The sequence below is a fragment of the Urocitellus parryii genome, chromosome 6 (genome assembly GCF_045843805.1).
Source record: "Urocitellus parryii isolate mUroPar1 chromosome 6, mUroPar1.hap1, whole genome shotgun sequence".
NCBI lineage: Eukaryota > Metazoa > Chordata > Mammalia > Rodentia > Sciuridae > Urocitellus > Urocitellus parryii.
The window spans coordinates 111,816,293-111,836,898 of NC_135536.1; the positions used below are offsets into that span (position 1 = coordinate 111,816,293).

The 20,606-nt window shown below is 47.5% G+C and overlaps 1 protein-coding gene across 6 annotated transcripts in view; it reads left to right on the forward strand.

Moving 5' to 3' along the window:
• The window catches only part of Map2k5 (mitogen-activated protein kinase kinase 5), a 235,694-nt gene extending 217,154 nt beyond the window's left edge, over nucleotides 1–18,540 (forward strand). For 2 of the 6 annotated variants that reach the window (XM_077799532.1, XM_026408801.2), the window contains one exon: nucleotides 18,115–18,540. In XM_077799532.1, the coding sequence (XP_077655658.1) occupies nucleotides 18,115–18,219 (105 nt within the window). In that variant the 3' untranslated portion in view covers nucleotides 18,220–18,540. Of the gene's footprint in view, nucleotides 1–379; nucleotides 477–18,114 lie in introns of those variants that run through there. The other 4 variants (XM_026408803.2, XM_077799535.1, XM_026408802.2 and 1 more) reach the window with 3 other exon arrangements.
• The last annotated feature ends 2,066 nt before the right edge of the window (nucleotides 18,541–20,606 follow it).

The following is a 20,606-nucleotide window of genomic DNA, read 5'->3' on the forward strand; positions in this document are numbered from 1 at the left end:
TTTTTCTGTAAGATGTGTTATCTCCTCTTTCATCTTTCTGAGCCTTGCTTTCTCCTTCTAGAAAGTGAGGGGGTGGGTGTACAACCTCCAGGGCTCCTTCCCACCTCTGCGGTCCAGGTCCAAGATCGAGCATCCTCTGGGCAGCTGTAACGCCACCAGGCACCATCTGCTCCCAACCTTTTTTGGGCCAGTGCTGAAGCTGCATAGCCAGTAGCTGGGGGAAAACTACAAGAGGGTCCTTTTCTTTTCCCTTTGTTTGGTGTATATCTTCCTTTTTTAAAAGAGCAGGCTTGGAAATTGCAAGACAGAGCTGGGATTGAACTTCCTTTAAAGCTGCCTGTAGACATCAGGAATATTTATTTTCTCTATTTGTTTTCAGCCTGGGAAGACTGTGTGGTTTTCTCAACACTGTCCTGATGGAGCCCTGACCAGCAAGCGTGCAATGCCCCTAGCCCTAATGTGCCATTAATGATAGGTTAATGTACAGTATAATGTTTTTGGGACTACGGGTTCATTACACTTCTGAGTGTGAGGTCTTTCCACAGAGCGCCCAAGGTCCCATTGCATTATATCATGCAATAAAAATACCCTTTTCATATCACACACTAATAAACTGTATTTGAAATGCTGTCTGAGGGCACTGCCGTCTTGTCTGTAGGCTGTGCACGGATGCAACAGTTGGGCTTCCTTTTTCTATTTTGTGTTTTAGTTACACGCAATTCTGAACCCAGGAAAGTCTGCTCCTTCTGGGTGTAAATGGGGAGCAGGCTGGACCTTGAGGCCTGGGTCTCTGGGAAGAGGTCACCCACTAAGTGTCGGGTCCTGGATACGTGGTGGGCAGGGCTCTGGATGCTCCACCACCCATCTCGCCACCTCTGCATCTGTGAGGAGAGCGGGGCACTGAACGTGTATAAAAGTTCCCTTGGAGAAGGGTGTGACGAGCCCTGGAAAGTTTAGGCCACTCATCATCGTGTGCCTGGAGATGGTTCTGTGACAGCCTGTGTATTGGGACTTCTGTACCCAGTGAAAGGAGGTGGCGGGTATGCTGTGTCATTGAGAATGGAGTCCACAGGACTCCTGGGGGTCAGGGGGGACTTATTTTGCCGCCTACCCAGGCATCTATATTGCTTGGATAGGAGATCATCTCCCGCCATGGGAGCAGGCGGCTGGTGCCAGCGTCTTCTCTTGAGAGGCATATTGTCACTTGGGCCTTCCAGAAGTTGCCCTCTCAGCCATCAGCTGGCATCACAGGTGATTTTGAAGTTTTGATGCGTCAGAAGAAGAGATCCTTTTACCCTCAACAGGAGAAAGAGCCTCAGAATCTTAGGAATAAGGCCAAGACTAGAAGATTGGAGGACTTTGGGTCTCCTATTTCACATTTTCTCTAGAGCAGACCATAGTGTCTGTAGCCTTGTTTTCTAGGGGAGTTACTTCTACCGGACATCGGGTGTGGCACAAGAGTGACAGTAACATCCAAGAAGCAGGGTTTGAGTTCTGGCCCTGAGACTTGGAGCTCCCTCCTTGCTTCCTCAGACGGCAGCGTCTCTGTTTGTAAAACAGATTCACATTTAACTTCTGATGGGACTTTGGAGGCCACATGAAGCCCTGGCCTGCGTGAGTGCTCACAGCTACCACGTTGCATGGCTATTCTTGCCATGTCAGAATAGAAGGCACAGATGTGGAGCCTGTCCACCTTAAATCCCAGCTCCACCTCGGCCAGATCACATAACGTCTCTGAGCCTAGTTTTCAAATGAACAAACTGAGGGAGTAGCAGCAGCACCATCCAGCCATTTCTTGGGTGGCTATGCCACCTGAAGACAGGGGAGCTCTGGTAGGAACACCTGTTCAGATGCTACTGCTTGTGAATATGGACACTGCTTCCTCCAGACCGTGTTCAAACTGGGTCACCACTGACTAGATAGCCTCAGAGCAGAGCCAGTAAGAGCAGCTCTTAGAAACATCCAGTGATCTGCCCCTCCCCCGCCAGAGAGCGTGCCAGTGCCGCAGTATAGACTCACAGTAGCACAAAGCAGTAAAAGGGCAGATCCTACCAACCGCTCTTCATAACAAGCAGCAGGGCAGGTCAGGAGCAGGCAGAGCCTGCTCAGTGAGAAGAGTGTCGGCCCCTGCTTGTGAGGTCAGTGCTGGGGTGCTTAGAGTAGTGGCTCAAGAATATATTTGCAGGGCTGGGGATATGGCTCAAGCAGTAGCACACTCGCCTGGCATGCGTGTGGCCCGGGTTCGATCCTCAGCACCACATACCAACAAAGATGTTGTGTCCGCCGAGAACTAAAAAATAAATATTTAAAAAAAAAAATTCATTCTCTCTCTCTCTCTCTCTCTCTCTCTCTCTTAAAAAAAAAAAAAAAAAAAGAATATATATGCAAAAGGAAGTTAAGATCAAAGGAACCGGGCTGGGGATGTGGCTCAAGCAGTAGCACGCTCACCTGGCATGCGTGCAGCCCAGGTTCGATCCTCAGCACCACATACAAAACAAAACAAAGATGTTGTGTCCGCCAAAAACTAAAAAATAAATATTAAAAATATTCCCTCTCTCTCCCCCCCCCTCACTCTCTCTTTAAAAAAAAAAAAAAAAAAGATCAAAGGAACCTCTGGACACAGTGGTGCACACCTCTAATCCCAGTGGTTCAGGAGGCTGAGGCAAGAGGATCTCGAGTTCAAAACCAGCTCAACAATTTAGTGAAGCGCTAAGCAACTCAGTGAGACCTTGTCCCTAAATAAAATACAGAAAAGGGCTGGGGATGTGGCTCAGTGGTTTAGCACCCCTGGTTTCAGTCCCCAGTGCCAGAGAGAGAGAGACAGAGAGAGAGATATCAAAGGAACCTACCAAGGGGTTGAATTGGCCTGTAGAGCAAAGACAATAATGGAAAGGAAAAAACAAGTTGCTGAGACCTTTCACAAAAGGCTGGACCCTCTGGTTTTAGGCAAAGTCCCCTCCATTGTTATGAGAAGAGTATTTAAATTTCAACGGTATTGGGCTGGGGATGTGGCTCAAGGTAGCGCGCTCGCCTGGCATGCGTGCGGCCCGGGTTTGATCCTCAGCACCACATACAAACAAAGATGGTGTGTCCGCCGAGAACTAAAAAATAAATATTAAAAAAAAAATTCTCTCTTTCTCTCTCTCTTAAAAAAAAAATTTCAACGGTATTAGTTTTTCTTTTAGGGGTACAGGCTTTCACTAAACCTTTTGTTTTCAAACATAGGGACTTTCAAAGACTTGAGTAAACCTCCCAGGGGTTAAATCTGTCTTGGGGGCTGCCAGGACTTGAAAAATGTTGCCCTGTATCAAGAAAACCAGAAGTGACAAGTTCATTTAAAAAGCCTGGTTTGTCATTGTTTATCTAATTTTCAGAGTTGACACAGAAAATTAAACCAGCTGACACTCACTCCCTGACCATCTCTGGCTCATTTCCCTGGTCCTTTCCTACCTGACCTTGCCACCACAAATGCGCCAAACCCAAAATATAAAACTTCCCACAGAGTTTCTGAAATGCCCTGTAGCCATTCCAAGATTATGTCATAGGATGTCATCCCTAATGTTATTAAAAAACAAGTCGAGGTTATAAATCTACTCTGCAAGGTATTTCTTTTTCTTTTTTTTTCCTTCCCCTTCCACTGGGGCCATAAATCTCAGAAGTAATCAAACTCTCTGCAGAGGAAGCCAAGATAAACTGGGCCCCTAAGTGGCCCCATAAGTCTTTATAGAATCCAGAAGACAGCAGGTCTGTCTTCCCCGTGACGTCACACAGTGCTTCACAGCAGACTGTACGGAGGGCACTGGGCAGAGTGAGAGCTTTCGCCATGCACAGTGCCAGCACTCTGTAATTCAGCACCAGTGGTGAATGAGCTGTTTTATGAAGCAAGTTCAGATAAATGAAGTCATCCTACATAAAACCAAAATTTTTTAAAAAATCAAACAAGTAGCAGGTCCACTGAAATGTATCATGCACTCCCCCAACCTCCTAAACAGATTACATGCATCAGGATTTAGCTAAGAAACAAACAAACAAACCACTCCCTTCAGATCATTGTTATGGATGTTGTCTTGCTGTATTCTGCTGCTGTTCTGGTGTCTCCTGAGGTTGTCGTGCAGAGGGCATATGTCCCCAAGCCAGTTTTTTGTTTTTGTGTTGGTTACATAGTTTTGGTATTAGATGAAATGTACAAGTCTTAGTGTAACTTCAGATTCATAGTCTTAGAAAAGGTTGAAAGATTTCAGGGGCAGGTAGATGGGAAACTCTAGATCTGGAAATAGGCCATTTACTAAACAGGAATATGATCATTTTGCTCTTGAGTTTGTTACTAGGGTGGACTTCAAATTGCTGCTGTTTTGTTATTTTCTGAGAGACCAAATAGCCATGAATGGGCCAGATAAAGTCCTGGTACTCTAAACCCAGACTTAGGTACAGGTACATAGACGCTTCTCAGTGCTCCAATGTGAACATCACTGAACCAATGTCTCCAGGAAAACCAGAACCTAGCTACCAGCAGAAGCAAGCTTCTAATCAAGTAACTGTCATTCTTAAAGTGAAATAGACTTGGGTTTCATAAGGCCTGCAGTGAAGGACCCGCTCATATGTAAATAGATAAAGTGTGGGCCCTCAGTCCCTCATCCTGAGCACAGTCAGTGATCCCATCCCAGAAGACAAAGGTTACCCATTCATTGCCACAGAAAACACATTCCCCAGCTCCTATACATTTAATTTTCTTCAACATTACCTTGCAAACCACAGTAAATCAATAACAGAATAGTTAAGTACCACAGGTTCTTTGTGTTTTGTTTTAGAAAATAATGCTCAAGGCCAAGAGCGGGTTCTATTGATGATTTTTATTTGCAACCAGGATGCAAAATGACCAGAATTTTCAAACAGTTTGCTTCCTTTTTATGGATTTCCTTTTTTTAAAAAAAGGGGAAGTTTTGAAAGGAGAAACTCTAGTTTCTGCTATTAGTTGTTAGCTAATAGCAGAAACTAGAGTAACAGGTATTTTTCAATCCTGCATATTACAGATGCATTCCTTGAGGGGGGGCAGTACTGGGGATTAAACCTAGGGGCCCCTGTCCACTGAGCCACATCCCCAGCTCTCTTTTGTATTTTATTTAGAAACAGGGTCTCACTGAGTTGCTTAGTGACCACTAAGTTGCTGAGGCTGGCTTTGAACTCATGATCCTTCTGCTCAGCCTCTTCAGCCACTAGGAATACAGGCGTGGGCCACCATGCCTGGCTACAAATGCATTCTTTTTTCACATTTTCCAAAGGGGCCCCCATCCAGCTCCCTGGACCCCCAACTCCACAGCACTCGTTCACTGAATTGAGTGAGGCTCCAAAAAATCTGGAGCATCATAGGTGAAAACAGGAAAAAGGTGGTGCTTCACTGAATGTTATTTACCCCAAATGATGATGTCTATTGTCCATAGCTGTTTTTGTTTCCTCTTGTGATTTTTGCTGGTTTGATAACATCAGACCTTTTCCAATTTAACTTCAGTATTCGCGTGAATGGTTTATTTCTCCCTGTTAAGAAACTAGAAAAACCGTTACTAGGATGGATTTCACGTGCGTAGTAGCTTTGATTTAATGGGCTGCTCCTTCAAATAAGATGAGACAGTGGATATAAAATGCTGTAAAAAGTTAAGTGTGACACCAGGGCTCAAAATCCATGGCCTGGCTGCCAGGGCATGTTTTGTCCCAGCTCCTTGGCACCTTGCCAGTCCACACCATTAACACCCTTCCCCGCGCCCGCATCCTCGCTCTGTATTTTCAGATACATTGGTTTCATATCATTCATATGGTAAAACCATGCTCTTCTTAAATTTAGGCCGGATTTGAGATTATATGTCCTTTTATCATTCCTGAGGGTGTTTACTTATATCTTCTCTTCACCAATTTTGTCAAATTTTTTTTATTTTACCCATCTCTTCTAAAGAGCAAGTGTTTTATTCAAGTGCTCAGTTCTGTATCTTTCTCTAATTCCTTTATGTTCTTACCTCTATCATTTGTTGGCTAATGTTTTCTTTAGACTTTTTTTTTGTTCTATTTATAAAAACTATTGAATTGAACATGTAATTCATAAATCTTTTTCCCTAATATATGTCTACAATTCTATAAATTACCTCCTAAGTATGGTTTTAGTGGCATCCCACAATTGTTTATATATAGTTTTAGGTTTTGTTTGTTGTGGTGCTGGGGATTAAACCCAGGGCCCTGTGCATGCTAGGCAAGTGTTCTACCACTGAGCTACACTCCCATCCCTTTCCATTTTTATTGAGACAGGGCTTTGCTAAGTTGCCCAGGCTGGCCTTGGACTTGTAATCCTCCTACCCCTCAAGGATTACAGGTATGCCCCACCACATCTGGATGTCATTCAGTTTTAAGTACAGTTGAGCATCCCTAATCAGGAAATCAGAAATGACCCAAAATCCAAAACTTTTTGAGAGTTAATAAGGTGCCACAAGTGGAAAATTCCACACCTGAACTCTTGACAGATCATAGTCAGAATGCAAGTGCACCAAAAATATTGTTAAAATTACCTTCAGGCTCTGTGTATGTAGTGTATAAGAAACATAAATGAATTTTGTGTTTATACTTGGGTTCCATCCCTAAAATATCTGACTTATGCATGTGCAAATATTCCAAAAATCAAAAAAAGGCTAACATATGAAACACCTCCAATCCCAGGCATTTCAGATAAATGGTATTCACCCTGTTATTTCCAGCTTCAATTAGGACTTCTTTTTTTGACCCACAGATTATTTAGAAGCACTTTTTGTTGTTGTTTCTAAATATTGAAAGAAAAACTGGGGCCCTAAGTGGGGCCAGGCTAATTGATTGAAAGATGTTTCATTATCTTGTGACTTTTGTCTAATTTTAGTGCACTGTGGTCAAAGAACATGGTGTGTATAACATCAGGTCAGTTATTTGTTGAAACTCAGTACATGGTCATTTTTTTCTATGCTCTCTCGTTGCTTAAAAACAACATATTTTCTCCAATTTTTTAATACACTGTCCTGTGAACATCCCTCAGATAAACCTTGTTAATTGTGTGCTCTAATACTCTGTAGCTCTACTGATTTCTTGCCTGCTTTATCTATCAATTTCTGAGAGAGGTGTGTTCAGTTCCTTCAAACTCTTGGTGTGGCTTTGTCCATTTCTCCTTGCATTTTTTTCCTTCTTTGCTTTACATGCTTTAAGGCTGTGATGTCAGGCGCTGCATCAAAACATTGTATCTTCATTGTGAAGTATTTTTTCTCTTTATGTAATAACTTTCTTTAGTATATTTGTTTTAAATTTTTCTTTTGTCTGATATTAATATAGCTTTGCCATATTCTTCTGGTTGGCATTTGTCGCTATGCATTTTAATATCTCTTTACTTCTGTGTTCTCTTGTTTCAAATGAACTTTTGCATTTTGTTGATTTTTTAATCTTATCTTAGTCAGTTTTAACTGATTAGTTTAATCATTTGTATTGTTTATTGATATATTCTAAATTATTTTTCTCCTATCCCATTTTGCATGTACCTATTTTGTACTTTCTCTCTACTTTTTTATTATTTTCTTATTATTTCTCCACTTGATTACAATAAAAATATTCCCTTCCCCCTTTATTTTCCCATTGGTTTAGAAATTCTATTTCTAAATTCTAATTAATTATCCCTAATTTTTTTTTGTACCATGGATTGAACGCAGGGGTTTTTAACCACTGAGCCATACCCCCATCCCTTTTTTGTATTTTGAGACAGTTTTGCTGATTTACTTAGGGCCTTACTTAAGTGGTTAAGGCTGACTTTGAACTTGAGATCCTCCTGGCTTAGCCTCTTGAGCTGTTGGGATTACAGGCATGCACCACCATGCCCAGCCTTAAATTGTTAATTTAGCAAAGCTTAAAGTAATCACTAAATATACCCTCCTTCCAAAAAATAATTAATGTTTGAATCAATCTCTTACTTTTATTTTAGGTAGAGTTGGCTTGAACGTCATGAATAAAAAATAGCTACTTAAATGAGATGGGGGCAGTTCCCCTCATTAACAAAGGCAGGAAGCAGATACTCTGGCAGCTGAGGCAGCTCTTCTCTCCTGTGCTCCAGCCAGTAGTAAAGAGGAAGAGAAGTGGAAAATTTTGCCTGCCTCTTCTCTTACAGACAGAATTTCTAGGAGTTAACCAGTCACAGTGGTGCACACCTATAATCCAAGCAATCTGGGAAGCAGAGGCAGGAGGATCCCAAGTTTGAGCCCCAAAGCAATTTTTCAAGAACCCCGTCTCAAAATAAAAAAGGGCTTGGGATGTGGCTCAGTGGGGAAGCACCTCCGGTTTCAATTCCCACTACAAAAATAAAAGAATTTCTAGAAACTGGTCCACAGCACATCTACTCTCATGGTATTGGCCAGAACTAGCCCCAGGGGAGACTGGAAATGCCTCTGCTGTGCAGGGTGACAGTGTTCCCTGTGAAACTCAGGGTTCTTACCACAAAGGAGGAAGGGGGACTAAAGAGTGAGGGGCAGCTGGCAGTCTCTGCCACATGCTGGACTTGAGGGCTCTAGTTCCCTGATCGCCCCCTCTTCTTCCATGTCACCACAGTCTGGTTTTAGATCTTCAGAATACTGTCATGGTGGCTTTCTATACTCCAGTGTTTATTTACATTTAACCATATGCTGACCAATTCTTTGTTCTTCATCGCCATTGAGTCCTTCCTCCCTTCTGAGGCTTCTTTTCCTTTCTGAAGATGTTAAGAGTTCTGTCAGTCAGGTCCTATGTATGGTAAAACTGGCTCAGTTTTGTTCTAGGATTGTTTTCACTTTCCCCCTCACTCTTTTTCTTTCTTCTTCTTTTTTTTTTTTTTTTTTTTTAATGACAGTGATGGAGATTAAATCTAGGACTTTGCACTTGGTAGGCTACCACATCCCTTTTAAATTTTATTTTGAGATAGATTCTTCTAGGTTGCTGAGTCTGGACTTGAATTTGGGATCCTCCTGTCTCAGCCTCCCAAGGATCTGGAATTACAGGCATGTACCACTGCACGTGGCTGCTCTCACTCTTTTGATTGTTAGTTTCATTGTGTTTAGAAGCCTAAACTGACAATTTTCCCTAGAACCTTGGAAATGCCCTACTGTCCTCTGGCTTCTGCTCCTACTAGGAAGAATCTGCTGACTGCCAGATTGCCACCTCTGGTCCTAGATATCCTATAATTGTATTTATTTTTCTAAGTATGGAGTTTGTCATATTTATTTTACTTGAAAATCATTGGGAATTCTTTTTTCGGTATTAGGGATGGAACCCAGGAATTTAGTGCTCTACCACTGAACTACAGACCTCCCCACCTCCCCCACCCCCCGCCGCAGCCCTTTTTTATTTTGAGGTAAGATCTTGCTAAGTTGCGCAGGCAGGCCTTGAACTTATGATCCTCCTGCCTCAGCTTCTGAATAGCCGAAATTATAGGAATGCACCACTGCACCCAGAGTCAAAATCAGTGGGACTTTTGAATTTGTATCCTCTGGACCTTTCTGTTTGGCATTTAAAAAAAGAAAGAAATTCTCTCTGTACTGTCTTTTTGGGTAATTTTCTTTTATTTATTTCTTAAGATAAAGGTATTGTGTCCAATTACTTCTAAAAAATAAATGTTCAAATATATATTATTTTTTAGTTGTAGTTGTCAATACCTCTATTTTTTTATTTATTTTTTTATGTGGTGTTGAGGATCGAACCCAGGGTTGAGCATGCGCCAGGAGAGCTCTGTACCACTGAGCCACAACCCCAGCCCTCAAATGTACTTTTTTTATTAACATTTCTTTCTGGTTATTTTTCCATAGTCTCTGTTCTGAGAGCACTGATATTCCTCTGTGTTGTGTCTGCCAACTCTTATCCGTGGGGAATCATTTCTTTATATGTTTTGGAATTTTTATTAAGCTCATATTTTTATTAAGCTCATATTAAATGGGCCTATTATTCTGGAAATTCTTAGATTTCAGAAATATTGAATGGTTTTCCCTTTTCTAGGGTGCTTCTTGAGGCACCCTAGAATATCACTAGATCAGGATCAGGGTTATTTTAATGTATTAGCCAGGGATTCTCAGACCACAGAGCTGGTATATTGAACCCTCCAAACAGTGGAAGGCTCGGCTTCATTTTTGCCTCTCTTGGGCCACTTCCCATCAGAGCTACCTTATCTTCCCCTTGCTGATGGGCAGACTCTTCCAGATCCTTCCTTCTGTAGTCCTGCTTCATTCAGGGATTCAGTGTCAGATTTCCAGGTGGACCTCTCCTTCTGCATCTACTTAGGTCTAAATGTTTCTGGGTCCAACATTCCTGAAACCAATCCTGTAGAGTCACAAGACTCTACTCACACACTTATAATTGTGATTTTCAGCTCCCTCTTTATTTTTAGGACTTGGGGACTTTTGTTCTTTCTTCTGAATAAGCCATGCTTTATTTTTTCATGTTCCAGTCTACCTAACGTGGACAGGTGTTTGTAGATGGAGGGCCTTGGGGTGGTCTAATCTGTCAGCTTCTTTCTTCATTCACTCACTGCAGAATCATTCAGTTCTATTTGGTTCAACAAACTTCCTGAGCTCCCACCATGTGCCGGAAGTTGTGTTGCTGCTTCTGCTACTCTTTCCCCCTTCTCTATTCTCACACGCTGCTATCTTTGGACCTGGAATGTCCCCCAAAAGACTTCATCACTGGCTTGGCACTATTGGGGAGTAGGAGAAATGTTTATGAGAGGGGTCTAGTGGGAGGTTTTAGGTCTTTGTAGTGTGCCCTTGAATGTGTCATCCTCTTCTCTTTTTCACATCCCAGCCCCAGGGGACTGGTTTTGCTCTGTCACAGATTCTAGCATAATGTGCTATTTGCCATAGGCCCAGAGTAACAGGATGGATCCATCACACACTGAAACCATGAGCCAAAATAAATAGTTTTCTTCCTAAGGTGATTATCTCTGGCCTGTGTTATAGTAACAGGAAGCTAACTAACACGTGCACAAGTACCTGTATGCAGACCCGAGATCTCAGTGCTCAAACATTACAGCCAAGAGATAAGAAAAATAGAGGATATAGAAGAGTGTATGTTCTGAGGATAGTGTCTTTAAACCTTCACCACCACATAGCTGTCACCCCAAGAAACAAACCTTGAATATCCAGACATCCTAACTGACCTCCAGTTCACAGCTTGGACCTGCTACAGACCCTCCTCAAGCATGAGTCCTCAACATCATCTGGGACAGGACTCCCACTCTCCCTCTGGGGCCCTTGTCCTGACGCCTCTGTGCATCTGCCCAGCCCAAGACTGAAGTGGCAGAGAGGATGCAGCATGTTTCTGCTGTACCCCTGCCTCTGCCAGGGCAACCACCACAGCCCCCTTAGATGGGAGAAAAAAAAAAAAATATATATATATATATATATATGCGCCAGGAATTGAATTCAAGGGTGCCTAACCACTGACCCACATCTCTAACCCCCCCCCCTTTTTTTTAAATTTTGAGACAGGGTCTCAATAGGTTGCTTATAGCCTCACTAAGTTGCTAAGGTTGGCTTCGAACCTGCGATCCTACTGCCTCAGCCTCCCGAGCCACTGGGATTACAGGCTTACACCACCACACCCTGCCCACTCATGTTGTTAAACTTCCTCTTACACCCCTCATCTTGGCCTACTGAAGTCAATCTGTGCCCATTTCCACACCACACAATACTAATCCATGTCTGCCCTGGAAGCACACGCCCTAGAACAACTCACAGAGACCTCTGCAAGCCTCTTGTTCCACTAGGCCATTTTCTGACCAATTATTAAGAACACATAGATCTACTCAGAGGAAAGGTGGGGGAGCTCCTTGACCCCCTCAGATGGCCGTGTGCCATCTAGGAGAGCTAGAGGTAAGCAGTTTGCTACTAATAATTGAATGTTTGGAGGGAAACATCTATTTCTGTAGCCATTGTGAAGAATAAACTCAGGAAGGTTGATTGAAATGGCATGTCACAGCCACAAATCATTCCTGAGGTCTTAAAAGAAAATGAAGTCTAGAAGACACTCTCCTACCCCTGCCCCAGACATTGGGAAAAACATAGAATTTAGAAGCTGAAACGCATGTTCTCAGGACAGGCCTGCTGGGTACCCAGGCCATGCACACTCGCGCCCTTGACTGCTGCACCCCAGCTCCTGGGGCCGCTCCCTGTGAGCCTGCATGGGGTGTCTGGAGGCCCAGCTGCCTGTCAGATAGTCTCAGTTGGTCTTCCCAGCCCCCGGGGGGCGGGGGGAGAGAGCTCTTCCAAACAAGGGCAGCAGGCAGACGACAGCTTCCCAGGCTTCAAAACCAGCTGGGGAGAAGACCTAGAAATGACAGCAAGAGAGTGAGTATCAGCTTTGCTTCTGTGAAGATCTGGACTGAAGGATGTGCTTACTGGTGTGGTACCAGTGGCCTTGCTAAAAGCTTGCCCACTGAGCCCCGCTCAGAGTGAACAGCCAGAGGTCTCCCCTGAGAGCAGGAGATGCCATGACCCAGTAGCTCAGTCCCCCCTTGGTGTCACAACCCCCTCCCTGGGAAAGGACCCAGGAGTCCCTTCACATTGCATGGTGAGGCCAGGGAATGGAGGACCCGCTTGGGTATTCCTTCTCATAGGTGAGTAGCTGTGACCTTACACACCTCACAACCAGCAGGGTGACGGGAAAAGGCAACGCGACTCAGTCCAGAGCCCCAGGTGGAACCCATACTCCTCAGCCTCTCCCTGTTGCTTTGCCCATCAGGGCCCCCAGCAGCCTCAGTCCAGCCACAGCCTTCCCCACTGCCCTGTGGACTGACCTGGGCACACCCAGGGGGCGGGGTGGGGGAGCCCCGTGGGAGCCCCCAGGGATGGTTGTGATGTATCATCTCACGTCATGACTGTTCTAAGAGCTGCCACTGCCCTGCCACTCGTCAGCCGTTGAGCAGGCGTTGGCCATCTGTGCGCCCTTCTATAAATGATTTATCTTCTGTAATCTGGAGCTTTCTCCTGTGTAAATAAGGATTATATTAGTAGTTTTTAAACTTTTTGTTATGTGAAATGAAGGCAGGACTCAATATAGACAAGAAGTGGTAAGGTTTTAGCGTGAATATGTTAGTATCCATTGTAGACACTTCTTTTTTAAAATCATCCAGCAAGCTTCTCTTGAGGACCACAAACCTCGGAGAGCTGGGGTCACCGGGGACAGTTGCTGTCTTATATCTATCTCAGTAGATAGTCTCAGTGGCACCGTGTTGAAATCTTGACACACCCAGCTGCTGTCTCAGGCATTCACTGAACCAATGTGGATGATTTAAAATGGAGCAGCAGAATACTTTTATTTCAAAGTTTAGTCACTGACCGTGACGACCAGCTCTCCTATGATTGCTTATGGTACGTCAAGCCGTAGGTATTCAGAGCTTTCAAAGCAGATACCATCAGAACCTCAGAGCAACCCTGACCCACCCCGACCTCACTGTATGTCACAGGGCTGGCCACAGGGCAGACACTCAGGAAGGAGCTCCATGTCCCTGGGCTCTGGTGGGATACTCGCACAAAAATGTAGACACACACAATCTGAGTGGACATCCCAGCTCTGAGTTTTCTCAAATGACCAGTACCACAACAGCACTCTTACTTACCAAACTACATGTAAGAATCAAATAATATAAACAGATTTAACAAGTTGACAGACTTTGCTCCAAAACCTGCAAATAATAACATCACAATGCAAGATGATAAATCATCATTATTCAATGCAACACTTAGAAATGAACATAACTGAGTGTATATATTACTTTAATCATTTTTAATGTAATTTAAAATAATGGAATTTGAATGAAACATCTATAGAAATGCCACATACCTCACACCCTATGACTCCTCAGGTCTCTGAGGTCCCATCCAATCCTAACAGTCCTCCATTCTTGCTGAGAGGGGAGGGCTGGAGTAGTACATAGAGTCTTAAGCAAGGCTCCCAAGTCAAAAGAGGGAAGGAGAATGAGGGCCCATGCAGGCACCTTTTGCAGGCCCCCACCTAATTACAGGGCTGCCCTGCTGTCCCCTTGAGCAGATTGTTGGACTTGTTATTTATTTGGATCTGGACTGGGAGATGCCTGGGCCAAGGTCTAGGGCATCCTCTCCCATGCAGAGGAATCAAGATGGGAGATGAATCAAGATGAATGACTGAGGTTTTACTCTTCTAAATAGGAAACTGAAATCTTTGAGCTATCTGTGTGTATATGTGTGTGTGTGCATGTGTCTGTGTGTGTGTGTATGTGTGTTTAAGGAATGAACACAGGGCCTCACACAAGTGCTCAACTACTGAGCTACATACACCCCCAGCCCTTTTTATTTTGAGACAGTGTCTCACTGTATGATTGCCCAGGCTGGCCTCCAACTTTCAATCCTCCTGCCTCAGCCTCCCTACTGCTACTGTCTTCATTTTACATATGAGGAAAGTGAAGGTTAAGTGACAGTAGCTCATCCCATGCTTTAAATAAACTGGGGAGGTGATCTCTTGTACCATAAATTCCAGCAAGGATTGGGCTTTGGAGATGCAATGCCAAGGACAAGCTCTGTGGCCTTAGACAAGTTCGTGGATCTCTCTGTGCTTTAGCTTCCTTGTCTGTAAAATGGGGATGATATTAATACTTAGTCGAGTTGCTGAGTACCAAATAACTGACTAGAAATCCTTGACACCTACGAATCTGAACAGGGAGGATGCAAGGATGCTTTTTTCCCCTCCCAATTTTAGTTAAAAATTAGTTGTTGAGTGCCTACAATGTACAAGCTACTCTTAAAAAGTAGAAATATAAAACTCACTGTGCCCAACCTTGGAGGAGAGCAGTGGTCAGGGGGCAGTGCAGTGTCTTCCGTGTTGGGAAAGTGTCCTGGATTTAAGCCCTGACCCTGCCACCTTCTGGCTCTGTGGCCTTGTCCCCCATCCTCATGTTTCCTGGAGCCTTGGTTTTCTTTGTCTGTAAGGTAGGGTTGCTGGGAAGGTTCACGTTGGCCGTGTGCATCTGGGAGGTCTTGACCTCTGCACAGCAAGTGCCTGGGGAGATACAGACATACCAGATGTACAAGAAACTTTCTCATGCCACAGGCGCTATTTGAGAGCCTACTATGTGCTAGGCATGCATCAGGCCTTGCAGTCATGAGTTATGAATTGATTCAAATGTATGATGATCTTTAGGAAGAAAATGTGGGGACCCCAAAAAAGTCCTATCTAGGAAGAAACTCAAAGCCCAAAAGCAAACAGTGAGGTGCCACTTACATGAGCACCAGACCACTGAACTGAGTCCAGACTTAGCCCTGCAGCAGGCTCTAAGCCCCTGTCCTACCTAGCAGGCCACACTAGCCCTTCCACCTCTGGCTTCTAGACAGGGGCTCAGGAGTGTCCTAGCTTTCCTTTGGGAAGGCATCTCATAACGATGGAATAGGTGGGCAAGAATTAGGAACTTCAGGCAGGTGTGATGGTGCACTCCTATAATCCCAGTGACTCTAGAGGCCAAGGCAGGAGGATCCCAAGTTCAAGGCCAGCCTGGTAACCTAGCCAAACCTTGTCTCAAAAAATAGAAAGGAGATGTAGGTTGGTAGAAAAGCCCCTGAGTTCAATCCCCAGTACCAAAAAAAAAGGAAAAAAAAAAAACCTGGGATGGAGGGAACTTCAGCAGAGAGGTGAGCATCCGGCTCCGAGGCAGGCCAGACAGCACCCAGGCAAAGAAGGGAGCAGAATGGAGACTCACAGCCCCTGTTCATGATGTGCCTCACTTTCACCAGCACCCTCCTCGTGCGCTTGGCCCCTCTGGTGGGGGTCTGCAGCAGTGACACTGGCCGTCTCTGGCTGCCGTTGGCTCCTCCTGTCCTGTCCTGTCCCATGTCGGACGCATCCTCCCTCTAGCAGTCCCTTCCTTTGCCTTCATTCTGGCCCCCAACTTCTGTGGCAAAGTCTGTGGAGCAGAATACTTAAGCCCTCCCTGGTTTAACTGTTGTGGTGCCCTGCGAGGAGGCAGGAAATGAGTGTGGTGTCCACTGCGTGGTGTCCACTGCCTGGCAGCGAGGCCAGCAAGACACGGAGCAGCTCCAGCCTGGCAGCTGCCCAGCCACAGAGAGCACTGCTCGCGAGCTTTCTGTCTGTCCCCCTGCACCTCCCCCTCTGATTCTCCCTCTCATATCTTCCTCTTGGGCACCCACCTAAACCAGTCCTAGTGGCTGGGGACAGACGAGTTGTCCAGGTCACTTCCTTGCAGGGTGTGCAAACCATCAAGGCTCTGGTGTGCCTCATCACCATGAGGCAGCAGTGACAACAGAGGCCGAGCCGGGAGGCCAGCAGCCCAGCAGCCCTCTCCCCTTCACCCACCACCTGGGCACTGGACACAGCGCCTCCCCACAGAGCGGCCACCGGCCCTTCCTGTAACGTGAAGGAATGCCTCCAGTCCCCTCCTGCAGTTCCGCTCTGCTTGTTCCCGAACAGATGATAACAGAGATGGAGCATATGGCCCCAAAGTCACCCGGCATTCTGGGAAAGTAACACTGTTACCCCAGGCTTGGGGGGCGGGGCCCATGGCTTCTGAGCACAGCTTTTCCCTTTGTTCTTCAGAAGGGCACAAGGTCACCTCTCCTGAAAAGAAAGTGTGCGCACTTGGACTTCAGGAAGGATTTGCTCCATCTAAGCCACGATCAGAGGAAGCAGGTGGAGAGTGGGCATATACAGAGGGAGAACCTGCGGGAACCCAGATAGACTGCCTCCGGCCTCAGTCCCTCAGTCCCACAGGCCTGCGCCACCCACCCACACCCACCCAACCTGGCCGTCAGCCCCGCCCCCCACGGCCCCACAGAATGCCATAGGCAGTCACAGGCCTGCCCCGCTGGGCTCCAGGCCTAGTTCCACCATGGCCTTGGCGGGTCCCACACCAGGCTGGGAGCCGGGGCACCCTCTAAGCTGAGGTCCCATCCTCCTGGCACCTCTGAGAGTGCCTCCAAGCTAGACCCACGCAGCTGCACCTGGGAGCAGTTCTTACCTGGACTGGGCAAACCCCATGAACGGACAGCAGCAGCCCAGACCGAGGAGGCCTGGGATCTTTCTTCCTGAACCCAGGAACATCTCAGGTCTGACCTGAGGTCTGCATGGGCCATAGTAGCCCCCTTCCTACTCCAACCTAGTCCTCCGCAGCTCCTGCCAGTGCTGGGGTCAGAGCACCGTGGGCCTGCAGCCCTGCTGGCCATTATGAAGAGAGTGTGATGAGCTTGTTGCTCCGAAGTACGCCGCTTCTAGCAAGTTCCCAGCTCCAGCCTGGGGGACCGCCAGGTGTAAATTCCTGAGCCAAAAAGCCACTTGGGGAGGATGGAAGAGAATGCTTTTTAGTTTTCCCTCCACCTTTGACTTGTGGCCAGGTCAGCCCTGTGGCCCTCCGTGCTTTCTTCTGGCCTTCCCTGGGAACTCCCTGGAGGCCTGGAGATTGTGAGTGTAGATCTTAGTGCTTCAGAACAGCAGGGAGGGGACTGGCTAAATATAACCTGGCCTGCCTGTGGGCTAAGTAGGTTAGAACCAGACAGGCCGAGTGGAGACAGAGCTGGCCCCTCCGAAGGCCAGCCCTCTGTCCCAGCCAGAAGGATGTGTACGTCCCACACCTCCTCTCCCCTCTCCCTTCCCCTGGGGTTTCACCTTCCCTCCAGCTGCCGACTTCGGTTTATTTATAGGGGAGCTGTAGACAAAGGGGAAAACTAAAAGGGATTGACAAAGCCCCTGACAAGATGATTCTTTGGTCTCTGGGCAGCAACTGGGCCTGAAAGCTGGCCACACAAGGGCCAGGCCTTGGCTGGGTGGCTGTGGGAGTGACGCTGAGCTGAATAAGGACCAGACAGTGTGGAGTTAGGCAGGCCCCACCCTAAGGAGCTTTCAGGAGAAGGTAGCAGAGGCGTGACAGTAAGTGCTTCAGACGTCCACCCTGGGGACTAGGGCAGGTCACTGTCCCGGCCTGGGCCTGCTATCTAGGGTGAGAAAGGGGCTGAAAGCTACCCTCTTTACCTCTCTTAGAAAAAGACATCAGCTCCAGCCTGAGCACAGGCCTTGGCAGGGGTGTGGAAGTCTGGGGGCTGAGCTCACTCCTGCTCCTCTTCCCTGCAGGGCCACCCGTTCATCGTGCAGTTCAATGACGGAAATGCCACAGTGGTGTCCATGTGGGTGTGCAGGGCTCTGGAGGAGAGGCGGAACCAGCAGGGGCCCCCGTGAGGCCTGAACCGGGCACCGAAAGTCCAGGACCAGTCACAAGGGGACAGCCCACCAGCAGCCCTCTCTCCGTTTGCCACCTGTGCCAGAAGAGCTCTGCTGGCCCCGCCTCCCCGCCCTCACCTTCCATGCTGCCAGCAGGTGGCCAGCTCCAGGAGCCTCGAGGGGACCAGCACCTGCACCTGCGCAGTGCCTCACCCCTTACCAGAGGGTGGGGACGGGGTGGGATGGTGAGGGTGGAGGCCCCGTGGTCCCCACCCCACTTCTGTTTTCCTAACATTTTCTTCGTAAAGGGTCAGGCCCTGTCAGCAGCACTGATGGGAATAAAAGTATTACGCTTTGGGGTGCCTCCCCCCCACAAGGGTGTGTTGTTCATTGAGTCTGTTCTCACCAAAGATTGGGGGCACGTAGGGGCTCACCACTTGGGCAGGGACTTGTGTGGCTTGTGCGATCCAGGCACCTACAAGTACCCCAAGTGCTTCCCATGGCTGGGTGATGAAGCCACAGCTCAGCCCATTTGACAGACGAGAAACCAGAGTGTGGAGGTGCTAGGACCAAGGGTGAGGAGTAGTGAGCCCGGGCCAGGGCCTAGACCTTGGGCCACGGTGGGCTCCACACCCTTGGGGGCTGCAGTCCTGGCAGTGATACCAGCTCCAGCACAATGATCTGACCCTGAGTGACCTAGAGGAAGCAAGGGACAAAGAAAAAGGCCCAGGCATTTAATGGGCCACGTGACCAGGTCTTCTTAATGGAAAAGAAGATGGCCAAGGTGTAAGGTGCAGATCCCGCTCCTGCCTCCATCCTCCAGCTAAAGGGAAACATTCTGAGAGGCCCGTCTTCCTCCCTCCACCCCACACACACCACCAGCTCCCTCTACCAGCTGCGCTCAGTCCTGAATCCACACCCACAGAACCCCTCTCAGCCATCCTGTCAGGTAGCCCCCTTACCACCTGCCAGGCAAGGAACTGAGACTCTGAGAGGCCAGTGTGCACTTGGAAGCCTAAGTAGCATCTCAACACATCCAAAAGCAAACTCTTGGCCCCCACGTAACCATATCCAAAACCTCCCCCTGCTTCCCCCCATAAAAGACATTTGCACCAGTCCCCCAGTGCCCACACCAGAGTGTGGGTCTCAGCCTTGCCTTCTTTTTGTTTTCTTGCTGCTTGCAGTGCTGGGGATTGAACCCAGGTCTCCTTCATACTAAGCAAGCACTCTCCCACTAAGCCGCTCCGCCAGCCCCAGATTGGTTTTTCTTACCCAGCATCCATCCTTCCAGGAAGTCCTACTGTCCTGGCTTTCAAAGGATATTGGTTCTACCACTTCCCACCCTAGTCCAGGTCACCACAGCCTTTCACTTGACTATCGCAACCACGGCCTCCCAGGCTCCTGTCTGTCACCACCCCCCACTGCCCTGCCCAGCACCCCCCAACACCCCAGCCGCTGTTCCCCACACAGCAGCTAGAGGGACCATGTCCACATAAGGCAGATCCCGTCCCTCCCCTGCTCAGAACTTCCAGGATCTCCCAGTTACTCAAAGAACAGGCCAAAGACCCAGTGATGGCTTGTGTGACACTATACCATCTGCCCTGTCCCCCTTCTCTCTTCACTGCAGCCAGCTGACCTCCTTGCTGCTCCTTGAACTTCCAGGCATGCTCCCAAGCCTGGGCTGTGGCAGAGACCTCCAGCCACTCTCCACAGTGTAGAGCTGGGGCTGGGAAGCTACTCCCCGAGCCCGGGAAGACGCCTCCCAACACTTAACAGGCCATGTGGCTAGGTCTTCTCAAGGGAACTCGAGGATGGCCAAGGAGCCTAGATCCTGCCCCTGCCTCCATCCCCCCCGCTAAAGGGAAACAGATGACTACAGTGGGGGGTGGGCAGAGCTGAGCTGCTAAGACACCACGGAAGGAACCTGAATCCCTGAATCACCACATGGGGGATCCTGCGAGTCCCGAGGAACAACTGCAATGGACTGAAAAATGAGCTCAGACTAAATTATTTTGTTGGGGTTTCCTGTTACTGGCAGTTGGTGTCGTGCCAACTAGTGAGACATTTGCTCTTGGTGCTTGGACCCCTCTTGCCCCCACCTAGCTGTCTTCACTCTGCAGCTCTCAGCTCCAGTGGCACCTCAGTGGCACCCATCTCATCACACTATTGAAATCACAGCCCTCCCTCCCCTGCCCCAGACTCCGTGTCCCTTGTCTGCACTGCCCTCCATTTCATTTGGAACAGTGTCCAAAACCACTTGTTTGACTCAGTTATCTTCTATCCCTACCTTCCCTGCCCTCCATTAGAACAGAAGCACCACAGGGGCTGAGGGTCTGGTCTGTCTTCCTCTCCATAACCCCGGTGTACAATGACTGACTGGTGGAGCCGTCCTTCCCGGCCCATGT